This window comes from Hippichthys cyanospilos, chromosome 11, assembly GCF_059441005.1.
Source record: "Hippichthys cyanospilos isolate Australia breed blue-spotted pipefish chromosome 11, RoL_Hcya_1.0, whole genome shotgun sequence".
NCBI classification, from domain to species: domain Eukaryota; kingdom Metazoa; phylum Chordata; class Actinopteri; order Syngnathiformes; family Syngnathidae; genus Hippichthys; species Hippichthys cyanospilos.
In genome coordinates this window covers 2,085,059-2,108,105 of record NC_142379.1, presented here as the reverse complement: position 1 = coordinate 2,108,105, position 23,047 = coordinate 2,085,059, and the positions used below count along the sequence as shown (strand labels likewise).

Genomic DNA, 23,047 nt, shown 5'->3' with positions numbered 1-23,047 from the left:
AAACCAAGGGCGCGCACACAAACACACACGCACAGCTGATCATGGAAAAAAAAGGCTCTCTTTTGGTGCTGTAATGCAATTTGGAGGTCTGGACAGTGCGCGCTCAGTGTGGAGATCCTGAAATTCACTTTAGGCCAAGTGGCTGACTGTGACGTTTGAGGAGGAACCGTCTGCAAACAGCTGTTTTCATTACACACACACACACACACACACACAAAAAAGTCAGCGGGAGCAGCAAAAGTGTCCGCTAACATATTTACCGACGCCCTCCCGACCCGGATCTCCGGCTCTCCTCGCTCCTTTTCGAGGAAGCCTCGTTGGACGCCGGGCGAGAGGCCGGGCGAGAGGCCGGGCGGGGAACGGTCACCTCCGCATCTTTCGTCGGCGTACGACGGCGCGAGACGAGCGACGGCGCGGGGGGACTATTAGGCAACTTCCTGCCGCATTGTATCCGCACAGGAAGCGCTGGCCGCTCCTGATACAAGATTCCAGCCAAACGCAAACCCGTACGCAAAACAGTCAAAGTGGAGCGGCGGATCGAAAACAGGCTTCAGGCTTCCCGGGCCAAACAAGAGGAAATAGGAAAGCGCGGAAAGAGAGGCTACGGGGTTCGTCTCGCCACGTGCTCCGAGCTGGACGTACTAAAAACAAAGTTAGGGAAAAAAATGGGCGACATGAACAGATTTTTTTCAAATCTGTTTCGATTGAAAAAATACGAATGAATCAAATATAACAACTGAATTGAATTGAAATGAGTACCCGTAAAATACCGTATTTTACCGACAATGAGCCGCAACTTTTTTCTCATGATTTGAGCCCTCGCAGCTTAACATTTCAAGGCAGTTTAATAGACGTAAGAGACTCAACTGACACCGTTGCCATTCCTACTGATCACTTTTTTAATAAAGCGGGCTCACTCAAATGTGCTCTTTTAGCTAGCTTAAAACGTCACTTTTTTTTAATCAACCAAACGCAGATATATTTAAAACTTTTTTATACAAATACACAATTATTTGACAGAATTTTGAGGTGGATATCACAATACCAAAATATTCAATAACTTAGACTCTAATACACAAATATATATGTCCATATGTTACCATTGATTAGCGGCGGCTTCACCGTTGGCAGCTAGCACCATTAGCAGCGGCAAACTGCACTAGATGCTAGCAGCACTCAACTGCTCCATATAGGCTGGCGAGAGCCGTCTTGATGACTTCAGCAGACGTAAAAGACTCAACTGACGCAGTTGCCATGCCTACTGATCACTTTTTTTAATAAAGCAGGCTTAGTATGTGCTCTTTTAGCTAGCTCATGACATCATTTTTCCATAAACACCTAAAATATCAGAAATTTTTCTAGAGAGTAAAATCGATACACATCATTGTCTAAAAAACAAAAATAACAAAATTATTACAAAATCGTCAAAGCGCCTTTTTTTTTTTTTTTGGGGGGGGGGGGGGGGGGGGGGGCATCCACTCATTATTTCCTTTCCAGGTGTATTCAGTTTGACCTTTGTGAAACTTCCAGTACACAAATTGAGCCAAAAAATTTCTTGGCCCATTCATAGCTCAAACACCTGTTGGGAATTTTGCCCAATTGTTAAAGTAAATCAAGTTGTCCAAAAAAATAAAAACTTGAAATGTTGAATAGTTGAACGTTCAAAAGAGGAGAAGGTCGAATTCAGTTCACCTCTAAAAAGTCAAAGCGCATTTGAGAATTTTCAGCCCACGAAGGTTTTGCGACAGGCGTATGAAGAATTCCCCATAAACGCGGCGCGAGAATGACTCATCTGCCGCCATTTCCTCCCATTTGTCCGGCTCGGACACGCGGCCAAATGGAGAGCGCAGCTGCGTGATTGAGAGCCCATTATGTCCGCCGAAGGGCCCCGAAGAGCTTTTTTGCACGCCGCTTAATTCGTTCGGCGAGGCGTTGGGCGGGACGCCCGCCAAGTGCGTGCGCGACGTTTCCCATTTGGATGACATCGACGAATTAACTGTGGACAAAATCCTTCTGCGGTCATTATAAGGCAGAGGTTTTCAAAGTGCGGTCCGCGGACCCCCCGCGGGTCCCCGGCCTGACTGCAGGGGGTCCGTGAAATAATTTGGGTTATTAACTCTTACAGGGCCATTTTTTTGAAAAGCCAACCCGTAGAGCAGTGGTTCTCAAATGCGGGTACTAGTACCCCTGGGGGTACTTGAAGGAAGTTCAGGGGGTACTCAAGATTTTAGATTAGGTTTTTACAGTGTCAAACCTGGAAATTGACATGTTTTTTGTGCAACATTTTTCTAGTCCAACCTTTAAGACAGTTAACTAATTTCCCCAAATAAGTCGACAAATGATTCAATATTTACAGCAACGTTTCACAGAGTCCCAAAAAATTGCGCACATATTCAGATGAGATCGTCATTATCTTGGTACGGCTCCAGTACCGGCCGAAAGATTGGAAACAGCCTCAAATTTAAACAGGTTCAAACATTAAAAGGTCAAAAAATTCAAGCGACTAACTCTTGAAAATGCACAGCTGTGAACTGAAAGTCATTTCAGGTCATAGAGGATCTTCCACATCATAAAGCTGACTGAAAAAAACACCAAGATGTACAAAGCTGTTAACTGGGCAAAAAGAGCCCCCAAAAACTTCAAGCTGCTAACTGAATCGAATTGAACGTCATACCGTATCATAAAGAATCATCCAAATGCAAAAACTGACTGAAAAAATATGGGGATGTGCAAAGATGTTACCTCTATAAAAGGTGCCAATAAATTTAAGCCATTGACTCTTGTAAACGTACATGGAGGAGCTAAAACTAAACAAAATACGAAGTTGTGCAAAGCTATTATCTGGGCAAAAGACATTTAAGATACTAATTCTGGAAAACGCACATCTGTGAACTGAAAATCATTCCAGTTCACAAAGCCGACTTCATTCGCGGTCTGGGCAAGATGAAAATGTACTTTGCGAACTGAATGTGATTTCCAAAGCTAGAGCGTCATCCACATCATAAAGCTGACTGATTCGCAAAGCTTTTGCCTGGGCAAAAGGTGTCAAGAAATTCACGCTACTAAAACTTTAGAATGTTTGAGTGTTAAGTGAAGCTCATTCCAGTTCATAAAAAAAATCATCCGCATCATAAAGCTGACTGAGAAAAATACTAAGATATGCAAAGCTGTTGCCGAGAGCAAGGGCGTCTGAGATTGAAGCCTGCAAAGCTGTGTGACATCCAACGTCATAAAGCATCTTCCACATCATATAGCTAACTGAGAAAATACAAAGTTGGGCAAAAGTCGTCAAGAAACGGAATGTATAAACTCACGACAAAGCTACAAACTGAAAGTCATTCCAAATTGTAAAGCATCCTCCACATCATAAAGCCGCTATTTCCACATTTTAGCCCTCAGCGCATGATTTCCTGACTCAGACGCAAAGGGCATGCGGCTCACGTGCGCACGGACAGGGAGCGTGTTGTGCTGGCCCGTGCTGAAATATGTGCAAGCGGCGCTATACGCCACACAATCGCCGGTCTGTGGATGCACAGTGCGCCGTCTGTGGACTCGGCTTATTTTTCGGGCGGTCGTGCCGGGCCGGGCCGGGCCGGGCCGGGCCGGGCCGGCCCGTTGCCCTCGCCTGGCCCCGGATAAAGGTGCAGTGTGCGGACCGGCGCAGGATGCCTGCGCGGCGGCCCGCGTCCACCCGTCTGACCCGAGGCGTGTTTACGTCCCCGCTTCGACTCGGCAAAAATGAGGATATTCCCCCGCCGCTTTTTATTGCCCCGTTCCGTGAACTGCAGAGGGGCTCTCAATAGGGAGATTTGCCATTTGGACAAATATTGGCTTTTTTTTTGCATCTGAAGACCGATGTTAAATCAGTTATAATTGTGTTCATAGTCAGGGGACAATTTGTTTACTGTTTTGTTCAGCTTTGCAATGAAAAGAAAGATACTTAGTGATATGAAAGTTAAAAACATTGCGTATATACACGTACAGGTATATGACATTATTTTGGAGGTATTGATGAAAATTCGTATTTTCGTCAATGCGTTTTCCTTGCAACATTATTTTGTTGTTTTTGAGTTATTGACGAAAATACACACTTTCGACGTATTTTATTTTAAAAGCGGTTAGGTTAAACAATCGGGATATATCAATATCTCTATTTTCAATTTCGGAGTAATAAACCTGATTCTGTGAATTTTTTTATTTATATAAGTATATATACACACACATTAATACAGTATATCATAGATATAGATATGATTGGACTATGTCTTTTGGGACTTGCTAAATACAACTGAACTGCATTGAACTAATGCATTGTACGAGATTAAAAAACACAAAACAATTAAGTCAAAGTCAAATTTGGCATGAACTATTTTACGTACATTTTACGCCGTTCATAGAAAGGCTCCTTCCCTTGTAACAAATTTAAGTGAGTGCTTCAAAGTTTTGCAATTCTACATCTATAAGTGGCAGCGCTGCGTCTTTTCCCAGAAAGTTTCTCCGAAGTGGATGCGAAGGGCCGCGCCATGCGCTCCGGCAGTTTGTCTTTGCAGTCGGTGACAGCCAGCGAGCCCGGCAAAAAATTTGACGGATGAGACGACAGAAAATCAAAAGGCAAAATGGCCGCCCACGTGGCGTGAGCTGTTTTCTATTAAACGCGGCTTCCAAAACTCGGCGGCCGTTCCATCTAAGCAACGGAAAGACAGATTTCGCGGATGTTCAGTGAAATCTCCAGGCGGAGCGCTCGCCGTAAAGCACTTAGCCGTTCGCCGTCTTGAAACTGAACAAGGGCGGCGAGGAGATAGTCGGGCCATTACCGTCTTTTTATTTTCCCTCTTAAAGGCTCATTATGAAATGGAAATGATGGTGACACATCAGAAAACAAACACAGCCGGCGTGGGAGGACTTCATTCAAACGAAAAGGAAAAAGAATGACACGCCAGCCTCCAAATCAGAAATCTCTATCGTAAAAGAAAAAAAAAAGGAGGTTAGGGTTGCGAGGTCGTGCGCTGGTGGACCCTTGACACTTTTATAGCTTGGGAACGTAGCCGTTGCTTTTTGGCGTCGGAAAAAGTAGCCACGCTTCCCCTGGAGTCCGTTAATGAAGCCTATGGGAAATACTTGTGTTGACTGTAACTTAGCATGACAGTAAAATCATGTACAGCGCTACTAGGGATGGACAATTCAAATGAACCGTAGTTGGGATTTACCGTCAAATTAAAGACACGCCAAAAATGACTGCCATTGAAAAGGAAAACATGACACAGATTTTTGTTCTGGGAACCTTGCCAAAACAAAAATGCTAGCAGTCAAAAGAAAATCCTGTTGACAAGCTAGCAAAAACATACAGATAGCTGCAGAAAACATATAGAGTACATATGGGAAATATAACGTTGAAGATGCATTGAGCTATAAGGTGCACCGGGTTATAAGGTACAACGGGTTATAAGGTACAACGGGTGATATGGTACAACAGGTTATAGGGCGCACCGAGTTGTAAGGCGCATCGTGTTACAAGGCATGTCAGGTAGAAGACTTAAAATGTGAAATGGGTTACATGGCGCACCATTTTATAAGGTGCGCGGGGTTATAAGATCCACCGGGTTATAACGTGCAGTCAGTTATAAGGCGCATTGAGCTATACGATGCACTGGGTTAAAAGGTGCATTGGGTTATAATGTGCATCGGATTATGAGGTGTATCGGGTTATATGGTACAACGATAATAAGGTGCACCGGGTTGTAAAATATACTTAGTTATAAAGCGCATTGAGTTATAACGGGCACAGGAGTAATAAGGTCCGTCGAGTTATAAGGTGCATTGAGCTATAAGTTGGGCTGGGTATACGGTGCATCGGGTTATATGGTACAACGAGTAATAAGGTGCACCGTGTTGTAAAGTGTACTTAGTTATAAAGCGCACTGAGAGTATTAAGGGCCACAGGAATAATAAGACGCGTCCAGTTATAAGGCGCATCGGATTATAAGGTGCACCGAGTTAAAAGGCACACCACGGTATAAAACATATCGTGTTACAAGGCATGTACAAGGAACACAAAAGGTGCACACAAGGGTATAATGCGCACCATATAAGGTGCACTGGGTTATAAGGGACACGGGGTTATAAGGCACTTCGGGTTATAAGGTGCACGGCGTATAAAAATGCACCAGGTTATGAGTTGCAACGGATAATAAGGCCAAACCACTACGATCCCCTGCCGGCGACTTGGAGGCGAGGCTGTGTGAGGATCCACTATTTTCTTCCCTTCCTGATTGCATTCCGCTGCAGGTTACTGTGTCACACCGCCACGACGTTCCACTATTTACAAAGTGGCATCCCGGCACAAGCCAGATAATCATTTACCGCTATAAACCAGATTGTTGCGAGCTGAATTGTCCCTTGGCAGAGGCGCCACTGTTTGTACCGTGACGACATAACACACACCTCCAATCAATCGATTGTAAAAACGCACCATCGCGCGCGTGTGTGTGTGTGTGCGCGCTGGCCCAGTCTGACAGGCTCCATGCATAATAGCTTGAGGGCGGGACTTGAACAACAATGTGGGTCTGGCTAATGCCTGTGGTTTTGGGGCCCTCGGCAGTCGGCGGTCCCGTTAAAGTGTTACTCCGCCGCGCACGCACGGGGGGAGGGGGGGGGGGGGGGGCGGGGGGGCTGATGGGAGGCGGCGTTTCTCATGTGTGAACAAACGTGACCGGAGAAGCACGCGAGAGCTATGACGGCTCGAGATTCCGGCGTCGTATTACGCCACGGGCCGGTACCAAAACAGCGCTTCGCTAGCAAAGCCTCGCTCGGGGCAAAACATTGTGTGACTCATCCAAAACAGACGTTTACCCGGGTGCTATTTGGCAAGGCGGAACGATCCGACGAACTTCGGCGGGCGCTGAAGCGACCGGCTTGTCGGCGACGGATGGAAACGGACCGTTTCAAGAGTCACTTTGCAGGGGAAGTTTCCTGGACCCTTTCCACGAGAATAAAAGCATCACGCAGGCACAGCTAGCGGCTTCCATTTGTAAACACTTTTAACAAGCGCCGGACTCCACATTGGACCGTAAAACCCGTTTTTAAAAGGGAACGCGAATTCCAGCAGTGGCCATGGCAGGCTTCATATTGAGGAACTTTGTTTTAGGAGATACAGTCACACTTTACCGGTACGAAAGTGTACCATATAAAAACATACGGAATTACCCAATAACCAATAATGAAAGTGGGGTTTTGGCTTCAATAGCTGTCGGTGGAGCTCAATAAAAAGGGAGCTCTGACGTCTATAGTCGTCAATGGCACTGAATGAGAATCAAACAGTGCATGGTGATAATAATATGGACATTAAGGGTAATACAATCCGTACATATTTACTATATAAAATTCTTTCTCAAACAGTGGGGCGGACTTTGTTTTTGCCATGTGAAGTGTAAATGCAATTTAGAGAACTTTGATGCACTTTTTTCAGTTTTAGACTAACCTGTGACCGGTGTAAAGACTGTAAAAAAGTAGTTGTTGAAATTTGATTGTTGCTCTTTTCTTTTTTTAATTTTAAAAAGGATAGTTTTAGATCCTTACACAACTTTGACATAGATGTACACATATTTAGAGTCTGAGCAGGTGCAAATATTTTTCTTTTTTTTTCATTTTAGACTAACCTGTAAGTTGTATTAACAACAGTAAAAATAATTTAAAAAAATAGTTGTTGAAAGTTCATTTATATTGCTTTTTTTTCTTTTGTTGGTAATAAAATGGATACAGTTTTAGGTATACCATTTTTTGAAGATATCTTATTTAGAGTTGTATGGAAAAGTGGGGGGCAGGTTCTCGCTTGCCTGGAGAGGACTTTGTAAAGTATAATAGAAAAGCACTGCTATATAAAAACACAAACACCCTTCTCATAAGTAATATTAGTCGTTTTTGTTAGAGGATAAAGAATATATGCCTGTGAGCAGTGTCGGAAAATATTACTTTACAAAAGAGTAAGTCAATGAATTACTTTACTACTTTTTTTTTTACTTTTTTTCTACTTTTTTTTTTTACTTTTTTGTAAAGTCCAAACAGAGCGTCAATATAATGTTTGTTGTTACCGTAGGTCAGCAATAAACTACGGCTAAATACGACTTCACCATAGGAAGCAGACTTTTAATGTATACATACTTCTACTATGATATATTAGGAAAATGACAGTAGTTCCTTCTACTTCTCATAACGGCAGCTGGATAAAGCGAAAATTCCAACGTATTCTCATTCGATGCTACCGCAACCTAAATCTAATTGGCTCCATCCAAACGGACTTTCACTTCCACTCCCGATCCGAATTCTAGCTGAGACATTAACTCCTGACGTTGAGCGCGTTTGGGAGAGGGAACTCCGGAGGGAAGAAAACACCAGGTTGTGAAATCGTTGGCAGGATTGCATTTTCGTTTCTGCTTGTTGCTTAATCCCATAAGACTGGACGGGCGTGGTGACATCATGCCCAACACCGTGATGGTGTTTGTCAGTCAGCTGCGTTGCCTTTCACGCGCGTTTGGGGAATAATGGACTTCTTGGCTGTCATCGGACTGTAACGACAGACACGGACTTGCCGGTCTGACTGGCAATTCATTTCTTCAAAAGTCATTTATTTTTTCTCGAGTTTAACTTTGAAAGAGTTGAAAAAAACTGAAACAGCTTCCAATTGCTTTCTCACAGAATGAATGTAGGCATTTCAGATGGATAGATAGGTGGATAGTTTATCGCTATAGGTATAGCTAGTTCGCTAAATAGCTACAGATAGCTAGCTATTTAGTTTGCTAGCGAGATCATTTAATTACGATTAAAATTTAGTTTAATTGTTTAATTACTTTTTTAAAAAATCTATCTATCTATCTATCTATCTACCGATTGACTAGCTAGCTTGTTAGCTAGCTAGCTAGCTATGATAGCTATAAGTACTCGAATCTAGTACCTATTATCTACAGGATAGATAGCTAAGTAGCTAGTTAGTTAACTAGTGACAATAGTTTTTAAAAATCTATATATCTTGAAAGCTAAATTTCTATGTACAATCAAGCTAGCAAGCTAACGCATATCTATCTATCTATAGGTGCTAGATAGCTATAGGTAGTTAGCGAGCTAGTTAGCTAGCTAGATAATTTATTTTATTTTTTTTTTATAAAAAATCTATCTAGATAGCGATAGCGAGCTACCAAGAGAAACCGAGGGCCTCCAGTTGTAAAAGTTACAACAACAAGTTATTTTTTAGGACCACATAATGGAGAATTGCATTCAATGACTTCAAGATCATCAAAGTCGTAGCGAGCGTTTTAGCGCCGTGATGATGGACTCAAACAGGAAGGCCTAAAACTTTAAGCATAGGCACAAACCACCAGTCCACAGTGCTGTCCGCCGACAGCCAAAATATTGAGAGTAAATATTTTTGATATTTCAGCATTTCACGGGCAAGTCAGAAATATCTATTTGGTTAATGTCTTTAGAAAGGGGATTACTAAAAGTTGACACTTCAGATTAGATTACCGTCATCAGACACAGCTGCTGCGGGTGATCAGAGCGATTTCGAACGTGAGGATGCGGGAGAAACCAAAAGCAAAAATACGAAGCCGCGATGTAGCCAAAAAAAAAAACAAAAAAACCAGAAAGATGTGATGGAATGTTCCCTGTGTCGGCCCGGGTGTCTGTCTGCCACGGTGTCTGTGCATCTGCCAGCAGCAGGGCTTTAATTATGAGGCCCAGGTTAAGCGCTGGCTCACACACACACACACACACACACACACACACAAACACGCGCATACACACACTCACGCAAACACACTCATGCACACACGGCACCTCTAGCACAGTGCCTCACAGTTCCGCTGACTAACCAGTGGCACCAGACTTTGGCCTGCGGCTCCTTGATTCCAGTAAACGTCTTCTTATGCAACTCCTAACAAGTGGCAAACAGTCATTTTTATTTTCTCCTCGCACTCTGCATATGCTGGGACAAAGGTGGCGCTGCTGGCAGCTCCCTTGGGCCCTCTCACTCTAGCTATAGGTACTAGCTAGCTAGCTAGCGAGATCATTTAATTACTTCTTAAATGAAAAAGATGATCTATCTATCTAGACTCCACTTTAAGATAGTTAGCTAGCTAGCTGACAGGTATAGGTACTAGATAGCTAATTAGCTAGCTAGCTGGTTGATTGACTAGCGAGATAATTGAATTATTTTTTAAAAATCTATCTATCTATCTATCTATCTATCTAGCTATCTAGCTATCTATCTAGCTATCTATCTATGTGATAGCTATAGGTTCTAGCTAGCTACAGCTAGCGAGATAATTTCATTATTTCACAAAGCGCCATCGGTAAGGAAGAGACGGCACGGAAAAGACGGGAGGCCGGGGCAGGAAACGTAGCCGGGGAAACACAGCTGCCCCTTCTGTCCTGGGGCCATGCCAAGCTCGGACTCCTCCGCCGCGTCGAGGGGTGACGTGAGTGCATGTGTGTGCTGAAGCGGGAGAAACAGGAGCGCCGCTGTTCTGGCCGACCCGCCCGCCCCCGAGCCCGCCCCCGTCGGCCCACTAATACAAATTCAGACTATGAGCTTGTTTCGGAACGTCGATGACCAAATCAGCTTTACGCCGGAGACTAGAATGCCTTCATTCTTAGCTTAAAGCCGCCATCGGTGGGAATTGTAGACCATGCGCACGAAAGAAGGTAGAGAAATGTTGCCTGTTGGACGAAGCGGCGGCGTTGTTATTAGCGCGTCTGACTCACAATCGACAGATTGATACACTCATAATTGATCGTTTATGGATTACAGTCTATGGTGTACATATACGAGAAATTGATGACGGGAGCGTGAATCTTCCCAATAAAGATGATTCCATCGCGATACGTGGAGCGTGTCAGGACGATTTTATAAGAAAAAACATTTATGATTGGATTGGATTAAGATTCAATTCGGTGCATATGTCAACAGGTATTTGAATATTGGCAACTAATCCATGAGTAACTCTTCTCAATAAAGATGACTCCATACACATCTCGTCACGTGAATGGCAGTTCGATTCTAGGACGGTTTTAAAGTTCAACCGTGGCGATTCGGTTGGATTATGATTCAATCCGGGGCAGAACGCATCACATAGAGTATTTACATTTTCATTTCGAGCCTTGAGTGGCTTTCTAAACCGAAGCCCGACGTAGCGATGCTAACGCCGAGCGAAGTCAGCGGGTGCGTGCTAACGACCGACGGACCGTGAACCGGCTCGGACCGCCGTGTTTGTCTCCAGTTTGTTTTGAGGCGTGGGAGGGAGTGTTTACCGCAAGTAGAGTGAGGAATGCCGGATCGGGAGCGCGGCGTGTACAGAGGGACGGCCGTATCGATCCGCGGACGGACATCAAAGCGAGGTAAATATTTGCGCAGTGACACACAGAGAAAGTACGAACGAGTGCGTGGGCGCGTATGACTTTCCAAGCTAATTATTCGAAAACAACAAGTGGTTGAAAGTACAAAAACTTTGTACCTTAGAAGAATTTTCAGGTCCGGCAATACTTCACCCGTCTTTATTTGGTAAATGGACTTTTACTTATATGGCGCTTTTCTACCTCTACATCAGTATATGTACTCCATCTGAAATACGGAGTGTAATTACGTTTGTCACCTCTGACACCGACCTAGAACACTTGAAAGAAAACAGGTCCTGCACACAGTTCTGCTATTTTTTTTCCCCGACGTGTTCGTTCCACTTCCTGCCCGGCCCGACATCCAGCCGGAGAGTTCCTGTGAACGAATCGCACCTGGCACAACTGTCCCTCGCCGTGACTCAGTTGGCGAGCGTGTGACGAGCTAGCCCGCCAAAAGCGGCGCCGGCGGAGGAGCTCCTGGCAGGGTGGCGTTAGAGGGGAGGGGGTGGAAATAGGAGCGTGCGTGCCCGTGATGACATGAATGAAGTGTCTTTACCGAGCGGTCTCTACATAATATGCATAAATATACGCTACTTTTTGCTTATAAGCAACAAACATAAGGAAGCTAGCAAGTCAGCAGCTAATGCTAGCACACATACACGCACAAAAACTGGACAAAAGCTGCAAGATTAGCTGCGAAAAACCCTTTGGATCACAAAATGTCTGTCAATAAAACCTATGAGCAAAATCGCGAAGCTAGCAAAAAAAACATTTGAAAGTCGTGCGCATACGACAACTAGCAAAACATCACCTAGCATGAAAAGTTAGCGTGGAACAGTAGTCAACATCGCACGACACACGGGAAGGCCGGGATTCAAACCCAGACTCTCAAAAATGTGAGGCAGACGTGCCAATCATTAATCCGCTATGCTTCCGCGTCTGGCTCGGAAAAAAACAAAACGAAAAAATTCCTAATCAAAAGCGGGGTGTCAAAACCAGACATATTCGCTCCATCCCCTCGCGAGTAAACCGAGGAGACAATATGCGATGGCCCCCCTGTGTGGAGGCGCGGGAGGCCCCGCCACCACCCCCGCCGTCGCTGTGAATGGCACGCTGCTTTTCCCACACTTTCACGCCGTCTACGGCGAGCCCCTCGGCGGACGGCGAGCGCCCCCCTCGCCGCGCCGCCACAATGACGCGAATCCCTGAATGGAGGAGCGTCCGCCAAGATAAAGAAGCGCAAAGGAGCCGTCTGTCGTCGTGATGATGAGGCGGACAATTTTTAGACGCTTCCAGACTCAGTACCATTCGTTTGCTAACGGGCCACACAGAGAGACTTTGGAGAATGACTTCAACTTAAACTGTGCTTAGCAGCATACAGCTTTCCACTGGTCTATGCTAGCTGAAACAGCACATTGTCAGCATGGTATGTTCAAATGTGATCACTGAAAACGGCAACTGTGACAGAATGTCAGCATTAAAGTGTGTAGGTCATTTCATTTATTGCGCCAGCCTATATGGAGCGCTCAAGTGTTGTTAGCTAGCAGCTAATTTATGTAAGTAGCTATAACAAAGCCCAAGACACCGATAAACACTCAAGCGCTGACAGCTAGCGGATCATTTATGCTTGACGCAGCTATAACAGAGCCCAAAACACCAGTAAACACTCAAGGACTGCTAGCTAGCAACTAATATATGCTCGAAGGGGCTATGATAAAGCCTGAGAAACCAGTAAACAAGCAAGTCCTGCTAGTCAGCAGCAAATTTATACTAGAAGCAACTATAGCAAAGCCAGAGACACTGGTAAACCCTCAAGTGCTGCCAGCTAGCGGGTAATTTATGCTACATGTATGAAGCTATAACAAAGCCCAAGACACTGGTAAACCCTCAAGTGCTGCTAGCTAGCAGGTCATTTATGCTACATGTATGTAGCTATAACAAAGCTCAAGACACCGATAAATACTCAAGCGCTGACAGTTAGCGGATAATTTAAGCTTGACACTGCTATAACAGAGCCCAAGACACCAGTAAACACTCAAGGACTGCTAGCTAGCAGCTAATATATACTCGAAGGGGCTATGACAAAGTCTGAGAAACCAGTAAACAATCAAGTTCTGCGAGAAGTCGCTATAGCAAAGCCAGAGACACTGGTAAACCCTCAAGCGCTGCTAGTTAGCAGCAAAGCTATGCTAGCTGCAGCTATAACAGAGCCCAAAACACTGGTAAACACTCAAGGACAGCTAGCTAGCAGTAAATCAATACAAGCATACAAGGAATTCATGTCCATGTTATATTCGGTAAACGGAGGTTTATTTTGAAGTCGGCCTTCACAACGTATTTGCGGGATTGTTTTACGTTTTTTTAACCAATTACTTGAGGACTTGAGGTTTCACACATTAGAAAGCGCATTCGAGCAAAGAGCGGAGGGCTAGCATCAACTAGGCGGGCCGCTTTCGTTAAAGCGCATCGCCAACTTGACGTTTTCGTCACTGTTATGAGGGTGATAATATGACATAACCATATCGATCCCCCCCCCCCCCCCCCCCTCTGTGACGAATCCTATTCAAGACGTTGGAGCTGCCGCTGGGGTTCGAAGTTCATGTGGATGCGTGCGGTTGGATGACTCACTCTGCACACTGGGCGGATGTGAGGCAACGCGGTGGGAACGGCACAATAAATGAAGACCGGACTTACAACAACAAGCGTGTCATGGGGTAGCATAACAATAACAACGTATCGCGCCGATATCTACTACGGGGATGGGTTGGCACATTGCATCACATTCCATCACATTACCTCCGAGGCTTTCGGCCATTTAGGAGAACGTCACGATCGAGTCCCGCTCTGGTGTGGGAAAGCAATGTATCTTTTACGCTCTAATCCAGGGGTGTCAAACATACGGCCCGCGGGCCTGTTCTGGCCCACAAACGGCTTTAATCCGGGCCGCGAGATGATTTTCTAAAGTATAAAAATGAGCTGAATTTTTAAAATAAATGAAAACTTGAAATGTTTTATGATTAATAGCGCCATGGATTCTCATCTTATAAAGTAGTAATGACAATAATAAATAATAAAATTGTGATCAAATATATTTTTTTATGGAAGGTACCTGACACCCTTGACTAATGCTTACCTAATATAAGCCAACTAAGCACTGTAGTGATAACTGTGACCATTAGATGGCAGTGTTTCCACACTTACAACAGATAGTACCTACATCAATTCTAACTGAAGAATGGAAGTCACTCTTTCATATGGCAGCACCCATATTAAATGGACATGCACACAATATGCTAAATAAACCGGCCTACTAGAGGTTTGCTTTTGGAATACCGCTTGGCACTGACAGATCATTTTTGCAGAACGTCCAAACTTTGGTACTGGCACATGCTAGCAGCTTGGCACGCTCACTAATTTCCCTAGAACTCTTTTTCGATTTTGGCCCCAGCAAGCAGGAGTTTTTTTTCCACCGGCCTAATCTGATTGACGGGACGCAATCCGACAGCCTCACATTAGTCGGGAGCTTTTGTAAACAGCCGGGTCAAACGGATGAATGTGTGTGTGCGTGTGTGCGCGCGCTCGCTTGGATTCCGCCTCATTAAAGACACGGAGGGGTCACCCTCGGCCCGTTTCAACTTCCGCCGGGGTCGGGCCGGAACGGCCGCGCTACACCATTCGAGCGAGCCCGAAGGCCGATAATCGGTCACGGCCGAGGCTTGACCCCGCCCCCGAAACCCCCCGGGGCCGTCCTCGGCGTCCCATGAAGTCGAGACGGGAATCACGTGCCCCCGCGGCGCGACGCCGGGACGCGGGGGCCCCTGTCGAGTCAGCGGACTTTGCAAATCAAAGGGAGCGGGGAAAAGTCAGATGACTGTCATGGAGCACGGGAGCGAGGCAACCCAACTGGAGGCGGGGACAATCGCCGAACGACGGAAAAATTCAAACGCAGACTAAGGAAGTGGATTTTGCCTAACCCGTCGTTGGGTCGCGTGAGTTATTTGTGACCGGTCTTCAATTAAGATGAACCCACCAGAAAACAACCCGGCATTTTTTCATGCGTGTGATTCAATCACAGAGGGGTACAAAAGAGTATTAGGGTCACACGAAAAGAAGGAAGAAAAAAAACCGCATCAGACTGAGGTTAAAGCTTGTGCCGTATTTTAAAGCCTGGAAATAAAAGAGTCAGTTCATGCTTCAGGTTCCAATCAATTTGCTCTTATTTTGAAAAGGAACATGCATTGTTCCTGCCATGGCATTTAAAAGCATTCAGTCGGATTTGTTGATACATACTGTTGAAATTTGACGTTTCTTCACGCAGATGCAAAATTTCGCAACTTAATCCCTTGTGCGGTATTTGGACGGTTTTTGGTTCATTTTCTTCCGTGTCATTCTGGCATTTTAGCTGAGGAATGTTGCATTTTGATATGTTGTCACCATCTGGGTAAAACTTCAGCTCCCTCGTGCCTTCTTTCAATGCTTACCCTTTGCCAAGATGATTACGTAAAGGATAAAAGGTAGCCGAATTTTCAATAATGAAAAAACTCTGAGGGTTTCGACATTAATAGTAAAGATGATTTTTTTTTTAGATGTAACTTGACGTAAAAGTTTGAGGAGCACAGCGGACTTGGGCAAACAACCTACCTTCCATCCGGCGGAGCTGTTGCTGTCCCCCTTGTCCTTGAAATAAGGCACGCTCTTGACCATCCAGTCGTAGATCTGGGACAGGGTGAGCCTGTTCTCCGGGGAGCTCTCGATGGCTTTGGTGATGAGGTCGGCGTAGGACATATTCCCCCAGGCGTTGCGCCGGGACGAGCTGCTCTTCCTCTGGGCGGCGGCGGCGGCGGCGGACGATGGAGAAGTGGCGACCGGCGAGGAGATCAGGGGCACCTGCTGCTGGGGTTGCTGAGGATGCGGATGCTGCTGGAGCGCGGGGTTGGGGTGATGCTGATGCTGACCGGGGCCGGGATGCTGCTGGACGCGCGTCTCCTGACACTGGAAGTCGCACAGGTCTTCGTTCTCCTCCAGGAGGCTGAGGTTGCTGATGAACTCGTTGCCGGCCGGTTCCTGCTTGACGGACGGCACCGGAGAAGATGTGTTGGAGTCGAACTCCGGACGGGGCAGGGGCCAAGTGCACGAGCGGGGTCTGGCCAGGGGTTCGAAGTCCGGGTCGATGTCCACCAGGTGTGGCTGCTGGGCTGCTTCCGCCATGGTGGTCGAGAGGATGCTGGGATGCTCCCCCCCGCGCCCCCTCCTCGCTCTCGTTTGTGCTGGTGGCAAAAAAAAAGAAAAAAGAAGCGAGGTAAACAAATGTCCGGGAAGCTCCGCGAGAAAGTCAGTCAACTTTAAAAGTTACATCCCAAATAGTTTCAAAGCAAAACCCGTAGGAGAAAAAAAAAGTCTGAAGAAAAGAAGGCGGTCGCGTAGAAAAATAAAATGAAAAAAAAAAGTCGAGCGTGTGAGCGCGCGGCGTCGCAGCCTGTTGACTGCGCGCTGTGAAGCATGTGAGCACTTTTACTGGAAGTGGCGTTTGGCACATGGCCACGCCTCCCTTTTGATTGACACACGCCGCGCGCCAATCAATGACAGCCGAGGACTTTGCACGGGGGAGGGGCCAAAAACAAGGGGAAAAGAGAGGACCTGTTTTCATTCTTTGCCCTAGTAAACATGAGAGGGCACCCAAAGGTTGTTCCCAACAATGAATTCCTCGCGTGTTTACATTTTTCAAACGTTAGCAGCATTGTCACAACCGTATCCACATGAAACCTTCCGTTTTGAATTGACTCGCGTTTTAAAAGTAAAAGAGGACAAAACGTTTCAACACTTTTTTGTCGTCTTTTTGGACGTGCTGTTAATTGAATTTTTTGCTTGTCACTATAAGTCAATGTCATAGTTAGCTAGCTAGCCCAAACTTTTTTTTTTTTCCCCTCTGGGACTGCATAAAAAAGGAGAAAGACGAAAGAGTTATAATTTTTTTTTAGTTCAACCATTTAAACACTGCAGATATCAGTCAATAAAACAAGGAATTACATATTGTCTTTATATTAAAAAAAATAGCAAATATTGATTTATCTTCACATTTATAATGCTGTCTTCAATCAAACCTTTATTAATATTATTATTATTATTATTTTAATATTCATGTCAAAATGTTATTTCATCATATGCCTTGGGCCAGGAAAATGTGAGTGGTGGGCTGCACATAAAACCTGTGATATAAAATATTAAAAATAAATTTAAGACCAATGAAGAGACATTTGATCCGTTCCCAAAGTGCACCGACAAACGTGGAACGTTTTTCCTAAGGTCTCCTCAATGATGGGAAAACGAAGCTTCATGAAACACTTGATGTATATTTTACTCCTCTAGGTGGTGCTATTGGTTGAAGAATACAGGCTAATGCAATGGAAATCTATCACGTTTACGTGTCATCTTTTAAGGTGCTTTTAAGAAAATAAATAAACAGACAGGAATAACAATTAAACGTTTGTAGAGGTTCCGCACATTTGACTTGTCAAGGGCTCTTGTGACGTAACTTGTGTCTTGCAATGCCGACACCAATTTGACGTACTATGTATTTTAAACAACTTAAAAATAAACGTTTGATTAATCCCCAATTTATGTTTCAACCACACATCACCGACCCCATAATCCCGAATTTATGTTTCAACCACACATCACCTGACCCTATTTTGCAAAGAAGTTTGTAAATCAGAAACACTGCATTTCCATAATTATTTTTAACTTCATCTATTGTATACTGTTCATAGTTTGTATTTGAGTGTCCTTACCAACACAAGTCGATCGGCTAGTCAGCTGACTTATTTAAAATGTTCACTGTGAAAGATTTTACTGACATCTAGAGGCGTTTAGGCGTAATGACAGCCTAAACGCACCATTGCTAGCGTCACTTCCGCATTACGAAATGCTGCATTCGTGAAAGATGGAAAGTCTGACAATTCCGATTTCCAACAAGGGGGAAAATGTCCTTTTAGACTTGGAGGTCAAGAGGCGCTGAATCGGGTAAAAAAAAAAAGGACGCCCAATTTCGCTGACGGGCACCTATATGACGTCACTAAACAATGGCGACCACCATTGAAAACAAACGATGAATGACAGAAAACATAATTCAGTTTTATAAACAACTTTATTTTTCTTGATTTATTTTTATACACAATCCTGTTATGCAACAACGTCATTTGATCTGACTGCGTGAAAATATTGCCCTTATTTAATGAGGTATTTGTTTGGTGATTCGTCGTTTTCTTCCTTCATGAAGTTATATAATAAAATATACTTAATGAAGGAAGGTTTGCTGGAGGTCCAAATGTGTTGCGACGAACCAGAACAATATCGGAATAATTCGAATAAGACGCCTATGTTGTTTAAATTTGCTTCGAACGCTTTGATGTCGGAAGTTCCCACTTTAATCTAATGCATCATTAGTGACAACTACTCCGGATATATAGTTTTAGGATTTAAAATGTCGGTTCTATATTGAATTAATGTATTTACTAGAGGTTATTGCGTAATCGTTTTTTTTTTTATTATTATTATTACCAGTGGGGATGTTACTTCCGCTTTTGCCTCTGGTGCGTTGCGTGTCTCATTTCTTGCGGAATTTTCAGCTTCGTCCTTCGGTTTTTCACTCATCCTAACTTCAACAGGGGAATTTCCCGAACCTTTCGCCTCCGTGCAATAACTTTCCACGAGGGATTCGTCCTTTTTTACTCAATGGAAATTTGTGCGTAGCCGCGTTTATACCCCACACTTTGGATCCTCAAAAAAAGGGTGAGGTCAGCAGGAAGTGAATGCCTTACACTCAATTTGTCATCTGCAAGGTTACTGTCAAGCAGACAGATAAACAGAAAGACATAAAGCCCTTTTTTTTTTCTTTTTGCGGGGTTTCCAGCACATGCTGATGCAACATGGCTCCACACCCCATAATCCAAGCCATCATTGACTTCACAGCAGGAGCAGCAGGCAAGTTCACGTCCAAACGGAAAAAAAACAATTACGATATACTTCGCTTGACTCATGTTCCCATTGCGTGTACCGACATTTGAATCTATCGCATTCCCGCTTTGCGCTGCTCATTCTTGGCAAGGCTGAATGAAAACCAATATATTGTTCATTATTCCGGAGCGCCATTTGGATAATGGCAAATCGGAGTAATCCCATTACAAATCTCATGACTCAGTGAATTGTGCAAGGAGGACTAAAAGCGGCGCACCTGTCATATTTCAGGGAATGTCATGATGTCATGATCATGCGAATAAAATCTCATAACAAATACTGCGCTACCTTTTTTTTGACTCGTTTCATTCATTCCGTGACCAAACTTGCACTGCGAATTTCGGACTATCAGACGCTACGTTTTTATCACGCTTTGATCTCTGCAGGTTATAGTCCAGGGCAAAGTTTCTGCAGTTGTTTTTTCTTTTAAACTAGCCACTAGCGTGCAATCTTCCAGTAAACAGAGACAGAAGAAGTATTCATTTTGAGTTTGAACTGCTAGTAAACACAATCTGGTGTGTTACTGTTGTGTTAGTACTGTATTTTAACAGTCCGAGTGTGTTAAATTGAGATAAAATTCATAATATAATAATATAACTACAGTATTAGGACTTTTGAATACTTTTGCTTGATGGGATTCCAGGCTAAGCCAACCATCAAAGTCAATGTCATTAGCTGGCTGCTAGCGCCACCCGGTGCTTTTGGGACGTCAACACAAAGATGTCTATTACACCCCATTTGCGAGTTGCCATTAATCACAAATTGGGGGAAAATGCATGATAAAACCAAGTTTTCATTATGTCCAAAATTGACAATGTTTCACATTTTGAATAGCAGTAAATGAGCCTGACATGGGCTAATTTTTGACACCTACAGTGTGGAAGATGGAAGGCAGCATGGCGTATTGAAAGTCATCCTGTCTTGGCATTCTATGCAATATTTTAGCCTCCTAGTAAGTTTCATGTATGCTTTTCCTTTGATATCACACATCAAAAACATAAAAAATTGCTCATTTCCCCGAACAAAAACCACTAACAAAAAAAACTTCTAGTTTTTGTTTGCTACGAGTATGCTTCTAAAGGGGGCATGGCCTGGTGAGTGACATCAGATTATTATCTGACGTGAGCGTTTTGGCGTGAGACGTGGTCAACAGCAGCTTCTTGCGAGTGTTCTCGTTTTATATTTGCGTGTTTGACCTTTTGTCCCGTTTGACAAATGGTCGTCAGTGATGCCGATGATTACCTTACCTTAATTGCTCCATTTTTTTTGGATGACTTCACTCTAGTTGGCATATCTGAAAAGTGCAAAGAAAAAAAGCTGTGAAGTGGGGCACTCATAAATCAAGGTAACGCTTCACAGTCAGTCCCATTGAAAGAGAGCAAAATAGAACACCCGAGGCATCCCGATTTCTTCGGAACTGGTATTTGATGGAAACGGGATGGGACTTAACGCCAACGGCGCTTGCGTGCTCCCAGGCGGTACGGCTTGCGTTCTCAGCGGGCAGCCGCTGGACACCACCAAGGTGAAGATGCAGACCTTCCCCACCATGTACCGGGGCTTCACTCACTGCTTGGTGTCCACCTTCAGACAAGTGGGGGTGCGCGGACTTTACAAGGGTACCACCCCGGCTCTGGCGGCCAACATCCTGGAGAACTCGGTGCTCTTCCTGAGCTACGGCTTCTGCCAGGACGTGGTCCGCTCCTTGGCCGGCGTAGATCAGCTCAGGTAAGTCTCTAGCTGCAGCACGTCGCTAGGTTGAGTCCGTTTTGGCTAGCGGTCGCTCGGTCGGGTCCTGGATCGGTAGACAAATGTTCGCCAAACGTCGGCCCGTGCTGAAAACGGCCGCAAATTTCCGTCTGGCGAATGTTTGGACCAACCTCGGACCAACTCCGATGTTGACAGTCGGTGTTAGCCTCTCAGTGCGATGGAGAGCAGTAGGCGCTAAGCTAGGTTGTTTGGTTAGTCACTAGCTAAGCACTAGGTGCTAGATTCGGTCTTGATAAGTTTATAGGTGATTTATTTCCAGTAGAACGAACTTTGAAGTCACTTAGAGGTTGGGTGATGTACGTTGGTTGTTTGGTACGTAGATACTGTTTAGGGACTAGGTATTTTTAAGAAGGTTGTTCATTTGGATCTTGGCTAGGTAGATCCTTCAGTTGATCTGTGCTTACATCAACTCGTAGACAACCGACTTATCGCCGAATTACGCTTCTTTAAACCAACCAGCGACGTTCAGAAAGCCTTCTCCGGGTCCCTGGCGTCCGTCTTCTCGTCCATGGTGCTTTGCCCCTCCGAGTTGGTCAAATGTCGCCTGCAGGCCATGTATGAGATGGAAGCCTCCGGCAAGATCGCCAAAGGACAGAACAGGTGGGCGAGACCGTTCAAAGGCGTTCGGTCGAATATCCGGGTTTGGAAGTTTCCTGTTTTGCCGCTTCAGAGTTTGGGCGGTGGTGAAGTCGGTGATGGAGGCCAACGGTCCCCTGGGATTCTACCAAGGTCTGACGTCCACTATCGTCCGGGAGTTCCCGGGCTACTTCTGCTTCTTCGGGGGCTATGAACTGAGCCGCTCCACGTTTGCGCGCTACATGGGCACCGACAAGGAGGGCATAGGTAGGTTACGTCGCAACGTACTCAATCGCTTCGGGTTTTAGCGCTCCCAACTTTTGCAGGCATCCTTCCGCTCATGTTCAGCGGCGGTTTCGGCGGAGCTTGCCTTTGGCTCCTGATCTACCCCATCGACTGCGTCAAGTCCAGGATCCAGGTGTACTCCTTAGCCGGGAAGCAGGAGGGCTTCCTGAAGACCTTCGCGGGGATCTTACGCAACGAGGGTAAGGTCGGCCTCCGGGGGGGGGGCCGTGCTCCATTGGGCTTCCGCAAATGAGGCGTCTTCTGTGCGGCAGGGTTCGGGGCGCTTTACTCGGGACTCACGCCCACCATGATACGGACCTTCCCGGCCAACGGCGCCCTCTTCTTGGCCTACGAGTTCAGTCGAAAGTTCATGATGGAGGCGGTGGGCGCCTGATGTCCACGACTAGAGTTTTTTGGAAGTTTTGACCTCAGGTCGGGTAGCCGCTCCCATCCCGCTACCTGAAATACCCCGATGCTTCGTTAGAGGTTTGAATTGATGTTTTTAACAGTGCTAATATTGTGACTACCAAACTTACGCTCCATGTTTGAATGGGAATTCCCATTTGAACGGAAAATTTATTGAACGAAATCTTGGGGAAAATGCTGGCTGCCTTAATAACGCCACTTGTATTTTTCACTTTTTATATCGCGATTGCAGTGTGCAGTCACGTCCGATTGTCATTTTGAGAAGACAACCGGGCGAGAAGCTACCTCATTTCGCTGGAAACCGGCGAGCAGATAGAATTGCAGTGCAATATTTTTACTGTTGTGCCATATTTTCAACGCTAATTTTGGAACTCAAATGGGAGTCAAAATAAAAATAAATGATGTAGTCAAAAGTTTTAGTTTCAGCTTTTCATTCACAATCACCATCAGCTGCATTTTCCTTACACGTTTTAATTCACCGGATAAAAAAAAAAAAAAAAAAACTCAACACAACCCACTACATTATTGTGAGACATACATGAGGACAGAGGTAATAATTCCACATCATTTATATATATATATATATATATATATA

The 23,047-nt window shown here is 44.9% G+C and overlaps 2 protein-coding genes across 3 annotated transcripts in view; one reads left to right on the top strand and one right to left on the bottom strand.

Moving 5' to 3' along the window:
- The window catches only part of foxo1a (forkhead box O1 a), a 31,633-nt gene extending 14,762 nt beyond the window's left edge, over nucleotides 1-16,871 (bottom strand). The window contains exon 1 of the mRNA XM_088427254.1: nucleotides 16,027-16,871. Within this exon, the coding sequence (XP_088283380.1) occupies nucleotides 16,027-16,593 (567 nt within the window). The 5' untranslated portion in view covers nucleotides 16,594-16,871. The remainder of the gene's footprint in view (nucleotides 1-16,026) is intronic.
- A 1,819-nt stretch (nucleotides 16,872-18,690) lies between these two features.
- On the top strand, nucleotides 18,691-22,865 carry slc25a15a (solute carrier family 25 member 15a). 2 transcript variants are annotated; one of them, XM_088426835.1, is made up of 7 exons: nucleotides 18,691-19,173; nucleotides 19,295-19,365; nucleotides 20,874-21,123; nucleotides 21,625-21,765; nucleotides 21,836-22,008; nucleotides 22,068-22,226; nucleotides 22,299-22,865. In XM_088426835.1, the coding sequence occupies exons 2-7, from the start codon at nucleotides 19,311-19,313 to the stop codon at nucleotides 22,418-22,420; spliced, it is 900 nt and encodes a 299-aa protein (XP_088282961.1). In that variant the 5' UTR covers nucleotides 18,691-19,173; nucleotides 19,295-19,310; the 3' UTR covers nucleotides 22,421-22,865. The 2 variants fall into 2 exon arrangements, with proteins under 2 accessions (XP_088282961.1, XP_088282960.1); XM_088426834.1 differs by having other exon boundaries at nucleotides 18,691-19,365.
- Nucleotides 22,866-23,047: the final 182 nt, after the last annotated feature.

Bases quoted from the DNA above. Each gene is read 5' to 3' on its own strand.
- slc25a15a (XM_088426835.1), top strand. From the start codon at position 19,311: ATGGCTCCACACCCCATAATCCAAGCCATCATTGACTTCACAGCAGGA. The intron at 19,366-20,873 runs GCAAGTTCACGT...GCGTGCTCCCAG, and splicing joins CTTCACAGCAGGAGCAGCAG to GCGGTACGGCTTGCGTTCTC. The intron at 21,124-21,624 runs GTAAGTCTCTAG...TAAACCAACCAG, and splicing joins GCCGGCGTAGATCAGCTCAG to CGACGTTCAGAAAGCCTTCT.